At 41.0% G+C, this 22,851-nt stretch overlaps 1 protein-coding gene across 2 annotated transcripts in view; it reads left to right on the top strand.

Annotated features, from left to right (window-relative positions):
• Positions 1–281: 281 nt before the first annotated feature.
• The window catches only part of KIFAP3 (kinesin associated protein 3), a 66,744-nt gene continuing 44,174 nt past the window's right edge, over positions 282–22,851 (top strand). For both annotated transcript variants that reach the window (XM_048312938.1, XM_048312936.1), the window contains exons 1-10: positions 282–433; positions 4,901–5,032; positions 6,271–6,425; positions 7,495–7,550; positions 8,042–8,183; positions 9,318–9,417; positions 10,175–10,299; positions 10,753–10,851; positions 11,538–11,716; positions 13,612–13,774. In XM_048312938.1, coding sequence (XP_048168895.1) covers positions 402–433; positions 4,901–5,032; positions 6,271–6,425; positions 7,495–7,550; positions 8,042–8,183; positions 9,318–9,417; positions 10,175–10,299; positions 10,753–10,851; positions 11,538–11,716; positions 13,612–13,774 — 1,183 coding nt within the window. In that variant the 5' untranslated portion in view covers positions 282–401. The remainder of the gene's footprint in view (positions 434–4,900; positions 5,033–6,270; positions 6,426–7,494; positions 7,551–8,041; positions 8,184–9,317; positions 9,418–10,174; positions 10,300–10,752; positions 10,852–11,537; positions 11,717–13,611; positions 13,775–22,851) is intronic.

The following is a 22,851-nucleotide window of genomic DNA, read 5'->3' as shown; positions in this document are numbered from 1 at the left end:
ACTCTCGGTCAAGTCTCTACCAGCTTGAACCATAGCTGGTCATATTGACGCCCAGAAACGCAACGTCTCAAGTTTAGAAACTTAACTCTTATGTGCACATTTAGAGGGAAAACCCAGCTTCTTCCGTTCATCTCCTGATCCTTTGTAAGCAAACAGCCCGTGAGGAGCCAGGACCCGGCGGGGCAGCGCCTCCCCCGCGCCTGCAGGGGGCGCTAACGGGGAGGGAAAGGCGGGGCGGGCAGCGAGAGCGGCGCGCGTGCGCGGGGGCTGGCGGCGCGTGCTCAGAGCGCGCGTGCGGGGCGGGGCGGGGCTCGCGCTCTCCCTGGTAACGAGCACCGCGCGCGGGGCCGCGCCCTGCCTGGGCCGCCCCCCCCATCCCCTCACATCCCCTCACCGCCGCCATGCAGAGCGAGGACGCCCGGTACCTCAAGAGGTAACCGGAGAGGATGGGCACGAGGCGCGGCAGTTCGTGCTGGGGATGAACGGGGTGGGGGGAGACCGTGGCGGTTGAGGCGCGGCAGCTTGTCCTGAGGGATGGAATGTGTCAGGTTGTGGGGCGGGAGACACAGGTGTTGCGGGGTGTTGCAGAGGGGTGGATGGACGGTTGTGGTTCGGGGAATATAGGGGAGCTGAAGGTGTGGTGGGCGGTGAGTGGGTAGTGGTGGGTTGGGGGACAAGAAGGGGCTGTGGAGAGGGGGTGGAGGGAGGGGCTGACGTGTCGCTGGTTGTAGTGGGGACTGGCTTGGGGATGGATGGGAGATATTAGGTGGGGAGGTGACAATGGAGAGTATTTTGAGAGGGGAGATGATGAAGTGGGTGGAGGTATCGGGAGTGAAGAATGGCTGTTTTGGAAGCTTTCTGGAGATTGTGGTGTGGTGGGTAAGATGGGTGAGGGGTTTGGGAATGGGAGACAGATTTGTTTAGGCGGTCCCCCCTCCGCCTGCTCCAGTCTGTTGGGTAGAAGGCTTGAATGAGGACAGGGAGGGTGAAGGATCAGTGTAGGTTACAAAGGCAGGGTAGGCAGAGAGATGGGGTAGGTACTGCTGGGGGAAAGGTGGTAGTTTGGAGGAGTGCTCTGGTCTGGGGATGGCTGTGGTGGCATTTTTTGGTGTGCTAGGGATGAGGCACTGAAGTGACAGCAAGTTGAGAGAACAGATGCTCTTAGGAGATGAGTGAGGAGGGTCATTGTGTGTTAGGTGTTGGGATGGGGCAGGTGGCTGATTTGGGGGTCAGGGATGGGATAAGAGACAGTAAGGCCAGGTTCAGAGAGCAGCTGGGAGACATGGACTGATTCGGAGGAGAGCTTGAGAGTATGTCATGGCAGATTGGGTGGGACAAGTGACATGAATGGAAGAGGTAGGTGTGGTATATAAAGTGTATGGTCTGGGTTTGATGTTGCAGATGTGATGAATGAATAGTGCCTTTTATCTATTTGGCAGTGAGACCAGTCAGCGTAAAGAATAGGGTCTGAGTTGGCAACTATAGGATCTCTGTCAGTTGTTTCAGAGGAAAAGTGACTCAATTCCAAAAGATGCCAGGTCATCTAGGCCTCTGTTCAGATGTGATGTGTGAGCAGTGTCACTTGCTCCTATCATGCAGGTGATTTTATCCATCATGTCTTGAATCGTACGGAGTTCCTGGTCTTCTCTTGTTTTTTACTTCCTTTCCAGTTACTAGCATTTGCAGAATTTCATGTTTAAATTGTCTAGGTTTTGCTTTTTCTCCCCTTATATGCCACATATTAAGACCCATAGTTGGAAACAGCGCAGGGGAAAAAACCCCTCCTGATAATCTTTGAACATTAGTTCTGTCATGACAGTGCTATGATGGGTAAAAAGTAAATGGCCACCCTTAGTTAAATCAATAGCTGTATCTTTGGAGTAGTGTCTGGTTTTTAGCCTTGCATGTTCAGTTTGTTCCATCTTACATGATTTTGGAGGAATCTTTCCTTTGTAGTCATCCCTGCAACAAGTGTAGTTTTCTTTCTTTTTTTGGGAGCACAAACCCAAAACTACCTGCTGTGCTGTTTAATGTGACCAGGCTGGTGTGCAAGTCTGGTACTCCTCTGCTCCCTGTTTCCCTCTTGTCATCCTCCATGGGCACTCCCCCTCCCACCAAATCTGACTTGCTGGGATTTGTTATTGGATTTTCAGCTTTACCCACGTGCGCCATTTGTCCCACTTTTCATTAGGATAGTTTGCTTTTGCTTTTTCCCTCTAAAGGAATTAGTTAATAAAGAATATTAACACTCCAGCCTTGGTTATGTGAGCTCAGCTTGTCCAGCTTTTGTCTGTAGAAAAGGCCTTCCTCTTTTAAACCTTGAAGTGAACTGCGTTCTTGTTGACAAAGCAAGCAGTGAAGTGAAAGGACAGGCTGATGTGCATGAGAGCTCCCCAGTGCATTGCTGCTTCTACTTGTTATAATGTTTGTAGTTTGAAATGTTTTATGAAGTGATTTACAGACTCAAGATGTGTAGAAAATTGGTAAAAAAGATGTTTGTAGATTTGGGGGAGAGGACGGTTTTTTTCTGTAAATAAAGATGTACCTTGTGATGCTGACAATCTGAATGCAGTGTTTTCCAAATGAAAAACAACTTCAGTGGCTGGGGAGTACATTTTAGTGTAGGTCTTCAAGTATTTCACAAGTTAGGATTTTCAGAGAGGGAACTTGGCTGTGTATTGATTTGTGACTTCATTAGCTCAGAAATAGCTCAGGCAGAGAGGGTGTTTGTCAGTGTGAGAGGGTAGAAAATCTCTGCAGCTGCAAGTTGGTCAGTTTACACATCTGTCCCTCTTAAGGAAAAATTAAATGTGGGAAGTCCTAAAACAGTTTAAGCAGTCTTAAGCTAAGACTCTCCTGGTTGCTAAGCTCATCTGTGGTTTGCTGTTGCCAAAAGGAGGAGGTTTCACTCCTTCTTCTTCCTGATAATAAATGGGAGGTGTTGTTCCTTTCCTATAGATGACTTCAGTTCTGTGACACATTGAAAAGCTTCCTCTCTCCAAAATATGGAGAGTTTTCTGTTGGATTGCTGCAATTGACTGTGACAGGGATTGATGAGCCCTCATGTTGAACTCCAAGGTGACTGCCAGGAGCAGGGAAACATGGGAAGATCTAGTCCTTTTGGCAATGATGAGCTGTTAGTTCATCTTTATTCTTGTAAAACTTTACCAAACCCCTGTTGTCTACCCATCCTTTTCTTTATATCTGTAAATATTACTAAGCTATCACTAACCAGAGCTTTGACTGTCAGGAGCCTGAGTCAGGAGCAGTTGGCATCTCCTGGTAGATCTTAATATGGGAGAAATATATTTGGAGGTGGGGAGTGAGAGCTGGATTCTTTTGAAATAGATTTGCCATAAGCTTTCTCTCCTGCAAGACTGGACCTTGTGAGAACAGAGAACATACTGTAATGAAACATCTGCATCAAGGTACTGTTAAAGGGGAGCAAACCCAAATATCTTCAAAAAACTCTTAAGTCATAAATGGAGTTTTGCTATACTCTCATGGAAAATGTTGCTCTCTAGCAGGGAGATATATTTGTTTGCTTTGTAGCTTTATGTCCTTGCAAGGCTGGTAGCTGGAACTGGACTCTTCATTTCCCGCAGCAGACTTCTCTGTGGTTTGTGGAGTTTTTTGGCTGTATCTCAAGACAAAGGTATTTTTTGCAGTTGTATTCTGCAGAAGGGAAAGTGGACACCAGAGTAGCTGGGTAGATGGAGACAAATCTCAAACATTTTCTGCTGAGAGTGGTTACACCACAGGCTGCATCTGGATTTGCTGACATTTTCAGCTCTATGAGGTTGAAGTTGTTTTCTCTGACCCAATTGACCCAATGCCAAGGCTACCTGCTGATATGACTACTGGTGAAGCCACTTGTAATTCTCCTTATGGACATGATCTGTCTAAAAAAACTGAACGTCCAACAAAAAAACACAACCCACATCCCAAAAGCTAAATCCACATTTTGGAGGTGTTTTTAATCTGCAGTGCTTTAGCAGCCTGGTTTATGGCATGACTGTACCTATTTGATTGGCAGTACCAAGTGGAAAAGGGACAAAAGTCATCTTCACCAATAAATAAAAAATGTGTCACTGTATTCTCTGGATGTGGTTCTGCCACTGCTTGAAAACAGAAATGAGGTGTATCTTCATGCATCTGAGCCTTTCCTCAGGAGCCTTGTGGACACAGAATTCTTGGCACAAAGGCGGGGAGAGCAGGACAGGCCCTTATGGCACTGACATGCCCCAGAGTACTTCCCTGGAGAATACTTTTCCCAAGTATCTGTAGCTGTAGAAAAGAAGGTAGACGTGATTTATATCTTTTGATGGCAGCTGTTGATTTTTGTAATCCCTCAAGCCTGGCAGCAGGCACAGTGAGGTGAAGAACAGTAGCAAAGAGGCTTGTGCTTCAAGAGAATAGTTAAATTGAAATACAAATTATTTGTAATTCAGTCTCGTAGAATTTTAACTACTAAGAACTAGCCAAGAGAGTGACAAAAAAATCTGTTTTTAAATGACTCCACTAATTAAGGCCATTAAACAAAGATTTGTCAATACTGACAAGGTTATGGGGAATCAAATGGGAAATTCACCTCCTTGGTGAAATGCATCTTTTTGCTCATTGTGGCAATTTGGAACAGGATAACTTTGATTTCTTTCCTTACCTGATTTTTGTGACTCAGGCTTGACCAGTGGCTTGGATGTTTCTGTACAATGCATAGTAGTCAAGAATATGCCACTGGCACCAGGCTTCGGTACAGTTGTGTGGGATGGAATATGGTATGAAAGGAGAGCAGTACTTGGGTTTAGGGTCTGAATAGAACAGGAGGCAGGTTCTGCTCTGGTATGTTTTCTGAGCTTTTCATTTAATCTTTTTTTTTTTTTTTTTCTCTTTATGACAGGAAGGTGAAAGGAGGTAACATAGATGTGCATCCATCTGAGAAAGCCCTCATTGTCCATTATGAAGTGGAAGCAACAATTCTGGGAGAGCTGGGAGACCCCATGCTGGGGGAACGCAAGGAATGTCAGAAAATGTAAGGTCATAGCAAGATCTGATAGTTTATTTCGATCTTCATAGTCGTAGATTCAATAACTCAACATATCACCTTGCCTCTAAGAAATTGTAGGTTATAATCTTCATGCAGCTTAGTGCTGGGCTAGCAGAGGGTTTCAAAGCCAGGAAATAGCACGTACCTAGGAAGGTTAACATGTGAAACACGTGCTGTAAATTGCTTTTCAGCCATGTCCTTTAAGGTGTTTTGTAAAGAAAAGTGATTACTCCTGTTTTACATGATGGGTACTTGAAGCAGAGAAAAGTAAAGTGATTGTTTCCTGTGCAAATGGTAGTTCGTGTTGGAGCAAGAAATATCATTACAAGAACCTCCTTGACAGCCTTATGCTCCAGCTGTTGGCTCTCCTGTTGTTTTGATCTGCCCCTGCCCAGTCAGTGAATTCACTACAGTATCTGCATTTTACTTTTGCCTGATAATTTCTTTCAAGACCATTAAAATATTCCCCACTGGAAAAGCCCAGAGAACTATCAAAACTTCAGTTTTCAAGCTGCAAGGTTGGACCTATTCTAGAGGGTTTTATCTCTAAAATGATTTCTTTTTGAAAATTTTAGCTGAAGTGGCTACCTGTGTGAGTGCATATAAGAAGAATAATTGGGGGGGAAAAGAAGAGAATCCTTAAATTGTCTCAAATTTCTGAAGATATCAGAAGTGTTCTTCTGTCATCAGATGCAAGCATAACTTGCATCTGCAGGGTGGTGGAAATCCTTTTTCCACCCTGTTGTTAATACCTACAGAGATTTCTTACTGCTCACTGCTTGTGGACCTGGCTGCAGATCTGCCAGAGCTGTGGGAGGCTCCTGGCACTCCAGAAGAACCTTACTGTGCAGACAACACCCAGAACTGTTTTTTATTTGGGACTTTTTTGTGTGCAGTACTCCTTTGTGGTCCTGTGCACTTTTTATGGGGTATATTGCAAATCAGTTACTGTCTTTTGTATCAAAGATGGTTGTAAGGGATCTGTTCCTACAGCTGCATTTAATGTTGCTGCTTGTCAGCTCATGGATAGTTACGCTTCATCAAATCTGTTTGACAGTTGCTTGCCTTTTGGAGTTCAGAGACACGACTTTGACATGAAAGGCACAGGCACTGGGTGTATCAGGATCATTCTGCTTCAAGAAATTCATGACTGTGTAAACATAATCAAAGGACTGAAGATGAAAAAAATTTAAGAACTGAAAAGAGACTTGTCTGTATTGCAGAATTCGTCTGAAGAGTCTTAATGCAAATACAGACATTGGTTCCCTGGCTCGAAAGGTTGTTGAAGAATGCAAGCTCATTCACCCTTCCAAGCTTGGAGAAGTAGAACAGCTGCTGTACTACCTGCAGAACCGCAGAGATGCCTCGGCAGGAAAAGGTAAAAAATACAGGCACAAAGTAGCTTGGGATGGGGGTCCCTCTGCGTTGAACAGCTACTGTGTGAGGTGTTTCTAGCTGGGATCCCAATGTGCCTGATGAGTTCTTTGGGGATAGTGACAGTAGGGGAGAGGCATGGTTTAATCATCCTTGGAAAAAATTATGGTGTTGGAGTGAGATTGGAGGAAATTACCTTTCTAACAATGAAATTTATTTTATTATTTTGATTAAACTTAGCATTGATGCTTCTTACTGGCTGCCTTGTGCTTTAGCAGGACTTGAGAGGTACAGATTCTGCTATTTGGTTCAGCCTCTTCATTTTGAATCTGCACTTGCAGTGACATCAAAAGTCTCTGTGAGGATCTTCCCAGAAAGAGCTCTGGCATCACCTCTTGCAAGGGTGGATAGTGTGCCTAGGCTGAATTTGGGCTGTGTGTAAAGCTGGAGAGTTTCAGAGCCTGATGGTGTAGCAGACAGTTTGGGGTATTTCTCTCTCATCTTGTCATCTTAAGTTCCTGGCCTTTTGGTGGTCCTATTTATTCTTAAGTTTACCTTAAACTTTTTGCTCAGGGGACAGTTTAATATTAAACATTAGATCCTACATTACCTTGTGGTTAGTAAGGTTTCTTGCAACCATGAAATGGTAAGCTTTGTTCTTGAGCTGGATTCCTAGTGAGACAAGTTTAAAACAAAGATTTATATTATATATGTGGTTTGACTGTACACACTTTGCATGTTTTACCTTCTTTCTCTCTGCATTTCTGTCTCTTGGTGTGTCACAGGGCACAAGCACAATCAAAACTGCTGAGGTATCTCACTGTGGAAGTGCATGTTGTCACTCTGGGCTTGCTCTAAGGTTTATTACCCTCTGCCTCCCCAGCTGATGGGGCTATAACTGATCGTTTTGACTGAGTTGACAAAAGGCAGCTGAGGGTTTGCCTTACTGCTTAGGGACTGTTCAGCTTCAGAAACCTGAATTAGTCTGGCAGATCAGCTGGTGAAAAGGACTTTGACCTTGATTTAACTAGAGCGTGTGTAACTTAACTGCACCCATGTCTTTTTCTTTATAGAAAAGAAAGAGAAAACCAGCAAGCCAAAAGATCCACCCCCATTTGAAGGAACAGAGGTAAATATTGGTGTTAAAAGAGAAATGCAAACCCCCGTTTACTACTTCAGTAAGCAGTTATAAAAGGGAGGAGGGGAGAGGAAATGCTGAACTTTTGTGTTTTTCTGCTTCTTGTTTTTTAAACTAAGAACTTGGTTTGGAAATATTGCACAATGGAAAAAAAATTATCTCCACAAAGAGAATTGCATACATAAAGTGACTTGCATACTTGCCCCTCCAAGTATAGCATGCAGCAGGACAGCCAGTGAGGTCTGGAACATTGGACAGGACACAGAGTTGTGTCTGAGCATCCTTTGGTTTTAGGAATTATATCTCCTCAGATTTCCTGGTGTTCATTGGCAGTGATTCTGCGTGTGTTGGGGTTTTTTAACTTGTATTTTATCTTTGCTTAAGATGTGTACTCAGAAGCTTTTGTCTCACGACTGAATAACGTGATTGCTGGTGTTGAATTGCCATCTCTCTGTGAAACCCTTACTTCTGACTGCTTTCAGATTGATGAAGTTGCCAATATCAACGATATGGATGAGTACATTGAGTTACTGTATGAGGACATTCCTGACAAGGTGCGTGGCTCTGCCCTCGTTCTGCAGCTGGCCAGGAATCCTGATAATTTGGAAGAGCTGCTTATAAATGGTAATTTTAAAACCCAATGGTAATTTCTCTTGATGTGCTGTTAATTTGTGTCCAGGGAAAAGTAGTTCACCTTTAATTTGGGATTTTCTTTAGTTTGCTAGACTCTATTTCTCTGTATATAATAAGGTGGCCATCAAAGCCCAGTTGGATCTCTCTACAAATGGAAGCTGCTCAGACTGGTCTTAGGTGGGCCTAATACTGAAATCTTCCTGGCCTCTGCAGGCTTCAGCTTTTTTTTTCTGATCCTAGTTATTTTGATGCTGAATTAACTTCGGCTGGCATTACTGCTGGAGATGAGAATGTATTGTTGTATTCTGTAGATGAGGAAACTTGCCTTGAAAAGCAGATTTGAAAGCTGACATAAGTTGATTTTGTAATTTTCTTTCCTTGCCTCTTTTGCTAAGCCCTTATACCTTTACATTCCTTGAGTAAATGATGACTTCAGTACATACCTATCTTGAAGTGTCACCAAGGAAGATGGAATGGGATGGGAATGGTGAGCCATGAAATAATGGCTTGTCCCTATGAGTTGTTGAAAATATTTTAGTGCTTTGTGTTCCCAGTTGCTGCTTTTCTCATTCTGATCAAGTAACTTGGTGTACATGAAGAGAGCACATGAAGAGATAGGGGAAGGTGAATGGAAAAGTGAGATGAAGTAAGACAAGGAGAAATAAATTATTAAATAATATGAAGTTCATTGGGGGGAAAATAAATAGAAAGGTGGATAAGAAATACTGTCTGTCAAGGTAGAATTTAAAGGAGGGTTGAAAGTGAAAATTGTCATGTTTTAGGCTGGGGACACAATGTAGTTTGGAACACAGAGCTGGCAGAGGCCACAAGGTCTGAAGGTTAGTGGTAGTTCTAAGATGACTTTGGTGTGTGGTTGCAGTTTCCTTCCATACTGTCTCCTCATAGGGTTTGTGACAGGATGACCACCCAGGGTACTCTCTAGTTCAGTACAGTCTCCAAATGGAACTTGTGAGCAGTGTTGCCTGTTAAAGTGAGATACCTGGGGAAGTCTGCCGCTAGAAAACTGATAGATGTAGAATAAGGTGTATTCAAATTCTGAGGCTCACAAGATAAAAAGGAGGGACACAAAATGCTGATGCTTCTCTAAATCTTGTTTCACTTCAGAAACTGCCCTGGGTGCATTGGCTAGAGTGCTGAGGGAAGACTGGAAACAAAGCATTGAACTCGCTACCAATATAATTTACATTTTCTTCTGCTTTTCAAGGTGAGTGCAGAGTCCCTGGGTTTAGGGACATAAGGAATGTAGCTCTGCTTAGTGGCTTTCCATTTGTTTTCTGCACTGTGCTACGGAACTTCACTGAAACAGGAAAAACAGACAGAAACACACTTCTGCCTCAATTTTATTGCTTATAACAAAAAGAACCCTCATGGTGAGGCAGTGTCTAAGAGAGCTGGGAAGAAACTAGTAAAGATTCTGACTCATAGCTTTGTGTCAGAAATAAAAGGTGGCTGAGCTGCCACCTGTAATTTCCATCAGCACTCTGTAGGGAAGAAACAATGTTCAAAACTGAAGTGAGTGCTTGCTCTTATTTAGCTATGCCAGTGTTTCAGCATACCCTGCCTAGAAAAAATTCAAGCAGAATTTGCATTTACCTTGTTTTTAGGTGTCTATTGTATTTCTGGTGAGGAGAGAGTGCTGTGAAGCACTTGCAGTATGGAAGGCAGGGCTGAGGGGAAAACCTTTGCCTTTATGCATGGAAAATTGGAATGTGTTTTTATTTTGACCTGGAACAACAAACTGTTCCTTGTCTTTCTACAAGTTGAGAAAATATTCGTGTTTTCAGGGATTGTTCCTGTTTTGAACTATTTTTTCAATAGGGAAGTGCTATAATGGGGCACACAGTAAATACCTTTTTTAATATTTCATGTGGTGCAGTATCAGGTCATTGCCAGCATAGATATCAAAATAGATACGGAGTTCTTGGCATTTATTCCTCACGAGTATTATTTCTTCAATGTAGTTTCTCTCAATTTCATGGAATCATCACACATTACAAAATTGGAGCCCTGTGTATGAATATCATAGACCATGAGCTGAAGAGACATGAGCTTTGGCAGGAAGAACTTGCTAAAAAGAAGAAAGCTGATATCCTTTTGATGTTCTGGCATAGCTTGATGGCTTCTGACTTGTCTTGACAAGTGTTGTTGGGTTATACAAGATGAGTATACAGCACCTTCTGTAAAAGCAGTAGAATTTACTAGAAAGTGCAAAATACAACTGCAGATATGAAAAAGCCCAAGAATGATGAGTTTGGGATGCTGAAGCTACTAAAGCAACACAAGAAAAAAATGTATTTTATCAGTAGTATGTCTTAGAACAGATGTGCTGCTTATTAGGGTGTATTATATCCTGGCCTAGAAGGAGAGAAGAATCATAGCCTGGATTACAGGTGTACCAAGCTGTTGCTGAAGTAGAGTCTTGACACTGGGTATTCCATAGATCTCTTGCTTTTAACTAGTGATTGAGTAACAATTTTGAGGACAATTGTCATCTAGCCTGTATAACTTTTCTCTGAACTCCTTAACTTCTGCAATTCACTTGATGAAGATCCTGAAAATCAAACTCTGAAAAAGGACTATGAGAAAACTTACAAAAAATACAAAGGGCTGGTTGTCAAGCAGGAACAGCTGCTGAGAGGTACCAAATCCAAGTAGCAAATTACTTTGTTGTTGGTAAACGTGGCTGAGGGATTCCATTTTATTCTTGTTATAACCAGGATGTCTTAAACATACTGAATGTGTGGATGAATATGGAAGAGTGTTGCCAAAGAATAGGGAGAAGACAAGTACTCAATCAGATTGTTTGACACTATTAATAATTTTAAAAGCCGTTTGTCAGAAGAAGAAGAGCAAAAGTGATCCACTTTGCTTTGCTCATGATGTGGGTTTGGGAGGATTTGGGTATTTGGGTTTTTTGACTTTGCCTAACTTAGCTTCTATCTGACTCATTGATTAGATTTCATTCTATCTCAGTTTCTGTACTAAAATACACTTAATTTTAGACTGAAATTATCTGAGTGGCAAACCTTTCCTGAGAGGGGCTTTTTAATGGTTCCTGTTGGAATTGAAATTTGAAAAAATACATACCACACAACATAAAAAGCTTCTAGTGATCATAATTTTAGGTTTTTTTTCAAAGCCATGATTAGAATTAATCTTCTTAATGCTTTTTAAAGAGGAATAAAAAACGTTCACAGGCAGTTGCCTTCAAAATGCATTGAAAAGGGAGCATAATGCTTCTGAAAGTCTTGTCTTCAGCACTTAGAGTGTATATAGAGACTTGTTTAGTTGTGTTGGTTTTGATCTGTTGGTATGATTTGTTAGTTGCGATTTACCTGCTCCTGAACCTTGCTGAGGATACTCGCATTGAGCTGAAGATGAGAAACAAGAACATTGTCCACATGTTGGTGAAAGCACTGGACCGGGATAATTTTGAGCTGCTTATCCTTGTTGTAACCTTCCTGAAGAAACTCAGCATTTTCATGGAGAACAAAAATGATATGGTGAGGCTTGTAGCAGCACTCTACTGCATTGCTGGAAAGGTTGGAGTTCTGAAAACTTTGTGTGGTTGGAGGGAAGAGGGAGACACTAAGTATCTCTAGGTGTAATTATCCTGTTTTGTTACAAGTAAAATGAGTTGAAGAAAAGAAGCACAAGATCCAGTTGTAACCTACTGCAAACATTTCTGAGGAGCTGTCATCCCCAACAGAGAGTACGATCCTGCTGCTGTTAGCTCCTAAGAACTGGAGGCAGTTATTCTTCATAAGCTTTTTTTTTTGTTGAAGTCTTACACTTTTGAAATTGTAGCGTATTTTTTTTTATGACTTCAAGCTCTAGTCAAGTATCTCCTTTACGGATCTTTTAATAGATGCTTGACTTCACCTTTGTGCCTTTATTACAATTTATTAGATGAAAATGATACATTTTCCTTATCCAAGAGGTAATCTGAGATCCATGGTACACATAGATTGTGAGATGAAAAGATCTGTGTAAAAGCAGTAGTGAATTAATTGGACCTTTGCATGCGTGTACACTGAACACTGCAGACAAGAAGTATCTCCCTTATTTATATATGGTACTTGGTTAGGAAAATAAGAATTAGGTCTACAGCCCACTGATTTGCTGGCACACTTTCCCCATTCCATCTGATGTAGTGGAAAGACAAATGAAACAATGTTGTTAAATTGATTTTATTTCAGAGTGTTCTAACACTGAAAGTGTTGGTCTGCTTCAGGTCAGCTGTCTGAGCATTCCTTACTGATAATAAAGATGATACTTTTTTTTCCATGGTATTATTAAGGAAAGCTACCAGTGATTAAGAAGGTGTTCTGATATTTATATTGGGCAATAATACAGAAGTGTCAAAGGCAAAATGAACAAAGATTAGTTGTGCAGCACCTGATTCTAGGTAAAACTGAACAATCCATATGTATTTATAGCAAATTCTTCCCTTGGCTATTCAAGGACCATATTAAATTCAAGGCAGTGAGATGGGAGTTCTTTCTATCATGATTGTTTCTGATCAAAGCTGTCCAGTCAGTTGTTTGATTTTTGCACTGTGCTGTGTGGGGAGAGCTGTAGTTTCTTTTCTTAGTATTCATTCAGTGTCTATTTATAACCAAACTAGTAATATACATGGAGAAGTCTCAAGAATGCCAAGTAATTCTATGTGCCTCCTTCTGGCCAAAGAAGGATCTGGGAAACAAAAAAAATGAATGCATTTAAAAGATTATGTCAAATAAAAGCACAGAAATGTTGTTTAAAACATGGTAAAAATGTTCTGAAGTCTTGCCAGTCAATGTTCAGACGTGTTTTCTGGCTGGTAAAGTGAACATGATCTCAGGAACTGATACCACTTCTCAGTTCCTGGATTCCGCTTTTTAATTTGAAAGTGATACATGTTTCAAGATGACTTTCATGCTTTTATTAAATGAACATGCCGGATGGCATGCCTCTTCTTAGAGCACATGCACACTTCTGTCTGGGGGTTCATTTGAAATTCATAATGAAAGGTCTCAAAGTCTTTTTGGATGCCAGTTTTCTGTCTTTCTTGGTTGGATCTGTCTTTGACTCTACTGGCAGTTGCTGCAGGATTGCTTGTGTTTAAGTTTAAATGAGTTTGCTCACCCCAATCTAGTTTTGCAAGTGATGTCTTCACCACATTCCTGCAGTATTCCAACTGTGAGGAATGTTTCCGAGACATCTGAACTTTTTGGTTCAAAAACTTTTTTAATCAATGTTTCCCAGTAACCTAGTCTAGAAGACTTCAACCACAAAGGCATAAGCAGAACTACTTCAGATGAAAATGCATTAACAGTCACTATTATGGCTACAAATTGGATATTGAAGCCAAAGTAAGTTTGGGTGGATTATGGATTTTTTTTTTCTTGAAATACAGGTTGAAATGGATATTATTGAAAAACTTGTGAAAATGGTACCATGTGAACATGAAGACCTGCTGAATATCACTCTTCGACTCTTACTAAATCTCTCCTTTGATACAGGCCTGAGAAGTAAAATGGTCCATGTTGGTTTGCTTCCCAAACTCACTGCACTCCTGGGTATGTTTTCTTTTGGTCTTACACAGACATTTCAGCAGGGACAGTGGAGCTGTTTGCATCATGATATGATGTGCCTAAAGTTGCTGTATTCTTTTGTCTTTGCCACTTCCTCACTACTCCCAGCTTCTCAGCATTTACATCATCTTGTCACACACAGGTTTAAACAGAAGTTTAGAAGGTTTCCAGTAGATTTATTTCTAGGTTATCCTAAACTGTAGAATGAATCTTCCAGTCTTTAAAATTACTTCAATATCTACCTGAAAACCATGTGAGTTGACACATGAATGATGTTTGTAGTTCTGGGGGAGCACCTAGGAAAAATAGCCAGCAACTTCACAGAGCCTAGCTGATGGAGGTACAAACTATATGTATATATATATATTTATTTTTAATGAAGTTTGATATACCTGCTGGCTCTTGTAACTTGTCTAGCCAGATCAGAAATCTCCCAATTTTGTTAGTTTTAAGTCTAGGCAGTACTGATTTCTGTACTTACAGTTTGGCAATCTTGTGTTAAGATCATGCAAATACATCAGTTACAAGTGAAACTTTTTGTTGTCTCTAGGGGAAAGCCATGGAAACAATAAGGAGTTTGTAAAAAGCAGAGAATTGTTCTATTTGATCATTGTTGTATGCTGGAGTTCTGAGGAGGGATTTTTATTGCTTTTTGTGTGTTCTTTGGCTGATACTACCTGGAGGCTGCTCTGCTAGATACACTAAAGGTTTAGCAGGTTTTGGCTCTAAGGATTGCTGAGTGGGAATAGAGGATCTTGTCTTGTGTGAATCACTGATGTAAGACATTGCTAGAGTCTTCTGAAATACGTTGACTTTGGGATGTGCTAAATCCAGTGCAGATGGTGCGTCCAGATAATGGCTGGAGCAAGGGCAGTGCAGTGGTGAATCTGAGCTTTCTCCTCTAGCTTTGTAGTCTCTTAGGATTGTTTGTCTCCTTAATTCTTCTTCAACCTCAACATGGCCTTATTGCTGTTTAGTTAATACCATAAAAACTTACAGTGCTTTGGAAGCCTTAATCCTGTTGGTGATTATTATATAACAGCTACCTGATGTATCCTGAAATGACATCACCTCTTTTTATGCTTTCTATCCCACAACCACATTTGCACTGGTCTGAGCTAGGACGATGAAAATTGGCATTTGAAATCCCTCTTCTTTATCTTTTTATCCTCAAGACAATGTTATTTGGTAGTAAAGTGAACTGAGAAGTGGAAGCTGATGAGGAAATATCTTTTCTCTTGTTTGAGAGAAGATCTGGTTAGTTAGTTTGATTCAGCTTTGGTTGTAAGCTTTCTGGAGCAGGAGCTCTTCCCTTTTGCTCATACTGCAGATAATGCTATGATCTAAGGGAGGCTTCTGGGGGATTGTCACCCCAGACAATGGCACAACAAATATCACTGAAGTCCGTGCTCCCAGAAATTCCCCATTTAATTAGAGTCAGACTGAACTCACCAGTTAAATACTGCTTTCTAGTGTCTGTTTCTAACGTGGAGAGGAAAATTGCTTTTCAAATGCCATTCTCTTAGAGTTGTAACTAGGCCTGTGTGGAGGCTGTTTAGCTCAGAAGAACTGGTTGCTAAAATTGGAGTCTGTTCCTGAAGTGGCTGTTAGGGTAATCTACTGCAAGTCCTGCTGGTACTTCCAGAATATTTACTGTGTGTTTCTTTTCTCATCTTGGAAGTATTCAACCATTTTATTCTCTTTTTTCTGAATTTTTTTTTTCATAGAGGCATGTGCTGTTTGCCCTTGCTTCTCCCCCTAGAATTGGTTGATACTTATGCTTGGTGTGCTAACGAGAAAATCTAGGTAGAAATATTGTCTATTACTTGTTTCTTTAAGCCATTGCTGTGATTTGTGAGACTCTTCTTGGTATGGTGATTCAAGCAATTCTCAAATGCATCACTTGGCGTATCCTGTCTGAGAGAAGTCTGCAACCTGAATAATAAAACAGCAATGTGCCGGATGCCCCATTTATACAGGTTATTTGGGTATTAAACACACATTATTCAAGTCAGTACCCTTCAGTTTACATTTGCAGGTCATCTCCAAGTGCTAACACAGCACAAGAGCTGTTGACAAGTCCCAGTACAACTCCTAATGTCAAGAGGTCAAGTGTGCTGACTCAGCCTCCTGAAATTAAGCATTTGTGCATGCTGGGCCTCTGGGTCTTTAGCATGGGGTTTGAGATGAGTATAAATTAAGTGTAGTAGGTGTTTAAGGAGAGAGTTGAGATTGCAAAGAATTAAAGGATTTGTTAGGCAGTGGTTTAGGGCTGAGCATGGAGGTGGATGCAGTCTTCAGTTCTGGAAGATGTGCTGCTTTCCCAAGGGACACTTAACTGGGAGCAGGAAGGCTCTAAATGTAGGTAGTGGGGATGAAGCAGTGGGGATGGTCTAAATGAAGCAGTGGGGATGGTCTGGCTTCAGCTGAGCTCTCAGGAATGGAATAAGTATGCCATGGGTGTAATGGAGGACGACCATCTTCTTTCTTTCCATTGCACTCCAGAGTGTTGAAGCTGCTGTTGAAAGCATGGACATGAGAAATTCTGCTGAAGTCTCTGTTTCCATTTTAATTAGCTTTTCCTTTTTAATGGTGCCAGTGCCTGCTTCCCCATGTAGCTGTGCCAGTCAGCACCACTTGCTCATTTTCGTGGCCTCTCTTCACAAGTCTCAAGTATTGTATATGACAAGACTCCTCTTGCTCCCTGCAGGCACCCAAATTAATCAACTACAGCTGATCTTTGTTATACTGCAACTCTCGAAGAGCTGTGTGCTGCTGAGGGAAGTTTGGCTTCAGACTTGGGATCTGAAGCTGAAGCAGAGCTGTGGAGGCCTGTAAGATACAGTCTGCTGTATTCAGGTTTTTCTATATATAAGATGGTTGAGGAGCTATGAAAAGAGATTTTGTTGCTTTGTGTGACTTCCGTCCTTTAAGAAAACCTTTTAAATGTTGAATCACCCAGGCCCTGCAAAGAATGTCTTTTGCAGTGTGGCTTTGTTTTAATACATAGAAATTTTGTTTAGAGTGATCTTTCCTTTCTGTGCCAATATGTGTGAAGTAGGACTTTAGTTGCCTAAGGTGAGAATTCATGTGACTTCACCAAGTGGTTTAAACTAGATGTTTGCCTGAAATGTGGAAAACACAGGTTCAGTGTCTTCCAGTCATCTCCTTGGAAGGAGAGACCAAAGCAGCCTGCTACACACTACTCTGTGGAGGTTTGCTTCACTCTTAGGGTTCTCTCATTGTGCATGGCACAATTCAAGGGAAGTGGAGTAGAGGAGTGACTTGCTTCCAATATGGTAGAGTTTAGAAAGGGAGAAAGATAGAACTGAACTTAAAAACAGGATATAAATCTGTTTTCTTAATCCCTGGAAATGCTCTTCCACTGTTGGACATAAGGGAAATGTTACCCTTTTTCATAATTCTTCCCCTGGCTGTGTGATTGGCTTATAAAGTAAATGCCCTGGCAGCAAACAGAAGAAAACATTGTCTACAAGGAAGAATAAAAACCCCTCACTTTTTGTTTGGACCAGATCCATTTTGTTTTTCAGTTAAGTGGCCAAACCAAATACAAAATTTTTAGTGTAGCTCTCTTAAATACAGGCACAGCTTGTGATTCATATTCTTCTAATAAGGGTGCTATTTTATGCTGTGTCTGAGTTGTTTCTTAGCCTTTGTGAAGTGAAACAAATAGTTCCCCATTTGCCATGAGAACAGCAGGCAGTTTGTACAGCAGAGCCAGCTGAGTGCTGCTGCGGGGGTTATGGCAGCCTGCAAACCTCATGGTGAACCCCTGTTCAGAAGCAGCTCATGGCAGCATCCCCGTGTGGTGGGCAGTACTGACGTTTCTGGGTCCTCCCATCAGTTAGTTATCCCTCTCTAAGTATGCAAATTACAGGGAATGTTGCAAAAGCTGTTACAGTGGGAACTGTTGCTGCTTAAAGGGTAAAAGGAGTAGGTCTGGCTCCATGCAGGGAACATTTTTTTTATGATGTGTGTGCTCATCTCCCAGAGCTGCTGGACAGTTCTTAGGTGTACTAAGTACATATTGTCTTGAAATGCCATTTTCTTTTCCCCAGTGCAAGCCATGCTGAAAGAATAAAACTCCATTATGCTTGGAAGTCAGGCTTAAGTATCTCTTTGGTTGCCTGCAATTACTGTCCGCTTTTAGAAATTGAAGGCTGATTGAATACAGATACTGGTGAGCTAAAAAATGGGTGGGTCACAAAACAGGACCAGTTGCAAATCAGGCCCAAATGGAACATGGAGTGCAGAAGGGTTGTGCATACAACTGCGAAAGTGCCACACAGTGCCAAGATGGTCAATCTCAAAATGATTTTAGGTGGTGAGGAACATCCTGGGTTATGTTTTCCAGCACATATTACAGTGGCTGAAAGCATTTTGGCTTTGTGGATTTGTGTTCAGCCAAGCAGACGAGCATTTGTTACACAGCACTCTGAAATACAGTGTGGGCAGCCCCAGGCAGCAATGCTGTGGTTTTGCCAGTCACAGATTGTGCCTAGCCTCTCTGCCTTATTGATGTGAGCATCCTGGCACGATGCTCTTAATTTCTTGGTGTTCTAAGGCTTAATATCAGCACATTGAGAAGCAGTAGCCACCTAATCTTGAATAAAAATTCAAGGGCTGTGCAATGGTTTGCAAACTTCAAAGTAATTTAGACTTCTCTGACTTGTTCATTTAAGCTGGAGAAGCCAGAGCAGAAAGTAGCACTGACAGTCTGATTTAGTCCTCAGTGAAGAGCCTGTCTTTACTGGATTCATTGATAAATTTTTTTCTGGGAACTGCTGAAATTCCTCTGATATTTTTCCATTCTTTACAAGTTGGGTTTAATGAGCAATCAAAGAATTGCCAAACAGTTGTATGTTGGGCTTCTTAACAATCAAGTCTTGATATGGTATGCAGCCAAGCTGGATTACATGGTGACTGCTGTTTAAAAAGCCAAGTAGTACTTTGCTCTCTAATTAACAGAGTGCTGTGGGTTTTTAATGCTCTATTCCTTTTATGAAAGTTTCTTTTAAGAAGGCTTAAAGTAGATGTGCTCTCTTTATGAGTTCACTTAGCCTTTTTGTAATGAATTTATTATGGAGCTTCACACATCTGTTGAAAAATGGAGCTTCTTATAGGCTACTGCAGTGTTTTTTCTGACTTTAATAGGCCTCGTTTATCCTATAAAGAAACATACATTTTCTTACCTGATCAAGTGAGCAAACAATAAGGGTCAGATGTGGCAAAGACCTAACAAAAAGCACATGTCCAGCCATCAGGGTGAGGTGAAGTCATATTGGGATTGCTTGAAGTTATTAATGGCAGTAAAATTTATGCTTCCTCCTGTTTTCCCAATTAAATTGAGAAACCTTTTTTTTTCCTAAGGTGGCTCTGCAGCAGCTGGTTCCAATACTACTTGTGTGAATATTGCCTGGGGTGTCTCCATTCCTTTATAGTAAAGGCTGGCTGAAGCACATTAAGTAACAGTTCAACTACAGGGACCAGTCTGTTGGAAAGCAGTAATTATTAAGGGATTTATTTTAATGGTAGTGTTTTTATCATTTGTGGTGAGTATGGCCAAGGCTTAAAAAAAAAAAGAAAAACCCTCAACAACAAACAAAAAGAACCACGACACAAAAAAACCCGCAAACCAAAAACATCTCTTTAACATTCATGTTCAAAATCCTTATTAGAAGTGCAGATAGACCTAAGCATATCTGAGTGACTTAAGGAGAGTGTTGGGTGCACAGTGTGTCTTAGAACCCAGCACTTAAATTTAGATACCTTGAATGTGGATCAGACACCAAACTTTAAAGAAAAATTGACTTCTCGTTTTGAGAAATGTAGAACTCAATGTAGAGACTCGTCAGTGTCAGGTGAGTGACAGCTCATTGCTGTGGTGTGCTGGTCACAAGGGCATGTGTGTATTTAGCTGTGTTACTCGCTTTTTTTGTAAAGAGGGTAACTTTGTTGTGACAAACTAACTTCGTGTGTGTTGACTGAAAATAGAAATGTTCATGGCAGCAGCAAGGACAGGAGTGGAGAGATGGGGGAACTGAGCTGGTGGAAAGTCACTGAACTGATGCAGGGAAAGGATCCCCTGAGCCAGTATTTCTGTTGTGGAGCTTACAATATGTGACTGATAATTCAATGCTTGCAATGGTTTCTTAGCTTATTGCAAGAGCAATACTTAACAGTGAAAAGTAAATCTAATCTTCTGCTGAACTGTTGACATCTGAAAGCTTTACAGAGCTTAACTTAGATGCCTGAAGCATGACAGAACACAAACAACTAGTTCCAGTTTCTTGGAAAAATCTTCATAAAGAAGGGGTGGGGCACTTCTGTAATCTTCCTGATCTATGGTAACATCATCATAAAGCCTCTATGAGGGTCGGGGTGGAAGAGAGGAGCACCTTTTCTAGAGCTGTTGTGAAAGCTGCTCACAGAGCAGTGGCCTCAAAGGACCGTGTGGAACAATTTTGCTGCTGGAGTAGTCCTAGAGATCCCGAGGATTTTGCAAGTTTGGATGTAAGGGAGAAGGTTACACTCTGCTTTCCCTCAAGACTTGTGGAAACATCTTAACTCACAAGTTTGTTCTTTACTTAAGAGTTTCTCAAATTATTGTTGAAGTCTAGGAGACCAACTGTAGATTTCCATGTCTGCAGTTGCTGAGGTGAGAAATGCTTTGTCAGTTGATAATATTCTCTTCAAACCGTTTTAAATTGGTGCTTGAATAATATGGAGCTCAATTCTTACTATCTAGAAGACTCAAAAGCTCAACCATTATTTAACCCCACTTTTTGGGCTTAGTAGATTTGAACGTCAGCTTTGTACTTCAGCATCTTCAAAACGCTGGTAAAACCAGTTTCCATTTCAAAGTGGTGAATCATCCCTTTCTCAAGGCAAGAGGCAGCATCCTGCATTGGGTTTATTCCTTCTTCAAGCAGGAGCATGTTGGAATACAGCTGCACCATCCATTCAGAGCTGAGCTGCTCTGCTGTGGAGCCAGGAACACAGAAAACCTCCACCTATTTCCTTTCCCACTGAATTCCAAGCAGATTAGAAGGGTGTGTTTCAATCAGAACAGTCTCAATATTTTCTAGGAATTTTAATTGGCACAATTGATGTACTTTAATGAAATATAATGCAGAAATGGCAAAAATTCTGCATGTCCTGTACATTTCCATTTAATCTATGTAGCTTGGTGGAGACTTCTAGAAGAAGAGCTTTGCTTGGAATTTTTTCCACCTACTTTGGAAGTGTCTGTTTTCTTGGTTTGAATCAGACTAAGAACCTTTTCTGATTCCTACTTTCTAGTAATAAGAACACTAGTTAACTCTTTTTTCTATCTCTTGCTTTCTTTCCTGGTCATAGCCTAACCCAAAGCAATATTTTTGTGGAGAGAAGTAGCTTTACCTTCTACTTTCAGGGATAATCCTATCGCCTCTTGATTTCTCTCTAATCTGAACTTTCAGTTGATTTCTCTCTGCTTTGTGAAGTATATTGGATATTGCAATTAATCAGCTTCCAGTTTCTGTGTGAAGTCACGTGAGTTCAAGTATGATTGGTTATAGCCCATCCTAAGGAACAAAAATGAGGTATGTTTTGCTGTAGGAAGACAAGCCTCAAAAAAGGACACACCTAAATATGGCAGTGTGTTAATTACCCAGTGGCTGTGCTGTGTTGTCTTTCTGAGTGGCAGTGCTGCAGTGGGGTGGTTACTGAATGTTTTTCAGTCTGTATTGCATGGAATTTAGGCAAAGAAGTGGAGCCTGAGACTCCAGACATGCAGCTTCATTTTGTCCTGTGTTGCAACATTAAATAACTCAAATTAGTCAGTTTTTAGTCCTTTAGGATTCATCACTATAGTTCTTTCTTTGTTTCCTAGAAAAAAAATTGTAGCCAGGTTTCAGATGTGGCATATACTGAGTTCTTTGGGTGAAGGGGGAAAAAGCTTCAGAAAACTAAACCCCAAACCCAACCATGGCAACACTGAGATTTTAAATTAGGCTTATGGTACGAAGCCAGTTTCAAATAACATAAAGGTGGCACAAGAGGGGTCATTAGTATGTAATTACTATCATAATGTTTTATTTACAATGTCTAGTCTCCTTGAGTCTGAGCAGATTTGAAAATTCTTTCAGGTTCTCCTGATAAAATAAACTGATATATCCAATACGATTTATATTTACATATGTAAATCAAACCAATATGTGTCTAAAGCACACATGGACTAACTTTGTCCAGCTGTTTCAGAGCTGGTTGTGAGGAATGATATGGGATAGAGGTAAATGGAGATACCTTTCTATAATTTTTTTCCTAAAATCGCTGCTAATTAGGATACGTTTGAATAAACTCTTGGTTAAGCTGTTTTCTGACATTAGGGTGAGGCAGTACATAGATCTGATACTCAGTTTGTGGCATTCCTATTAATGTAGATTTCTTACTTGCCTAATTCTGCAGCAGATCATGTTAGGGTGTTAGAGTTTGAAAGTGAAATAAAGATTCACTCTGCCATTTTAACAGGTATTTATCTTCATTTGTGTTCTGGTTTTGATTTAGTGGTGTTAATGTTTTGCACATGAGTGGGATAGGGCATATTTCATACCTATTGTGGAGACATTGATGGTTCCACTAGAAATGGTAGCTATTTGATTTACTGATAGTGTTATATTGAATAATTTAGTCCATAATTTATATTCTCATTTTTACTTTAGCATTTGAAAACTGAATGCTGTTGCTGCAACTGAGACTGGCAATTCAGTTTTACAGCTCTAGGGTTTCTCTTTTTGTCATGGAGCTAATGGATGATTTTTTATTTTAAGCTCACAAAATGAACCAAAATGTAGGCCTGATCTTGTGATCAAGAAACCCTTTTTTTTTCTTTAGCTTCTGCTACTAATACCATTTAAATCTTTAACCATAGTAAGAACTAAACATGGAATTCAGGCATTGGTCCCCAGAACTGGCACATGGCTTCTTACTAATGTTCAAAGGCTAAAAATCTGAAGCCATTTTGAACTCAGAACCCATCATGTATTTATTTCCCTCTCTAA

Source organism: Corvus hawaiiensis, chromosome 9 (genome assembly GCF_020740725.1).
Source record: "Corvus hawaiiensis isolate bCorHaw1 chromosome 9, bCorHaw1.pri.cur, whole genome shotgun sequence".
Taxonomy (NCBI): Eukaryota; Metazoa; Chordata; class Aves; order Passeriformes; family Corvidae; genus Corvus; species Corvus hawaiiensis.
Note: the sequence above shows the minus strand (reverse complement) of the source record. Positions and strands in the feature narration are given on the sequence as shown.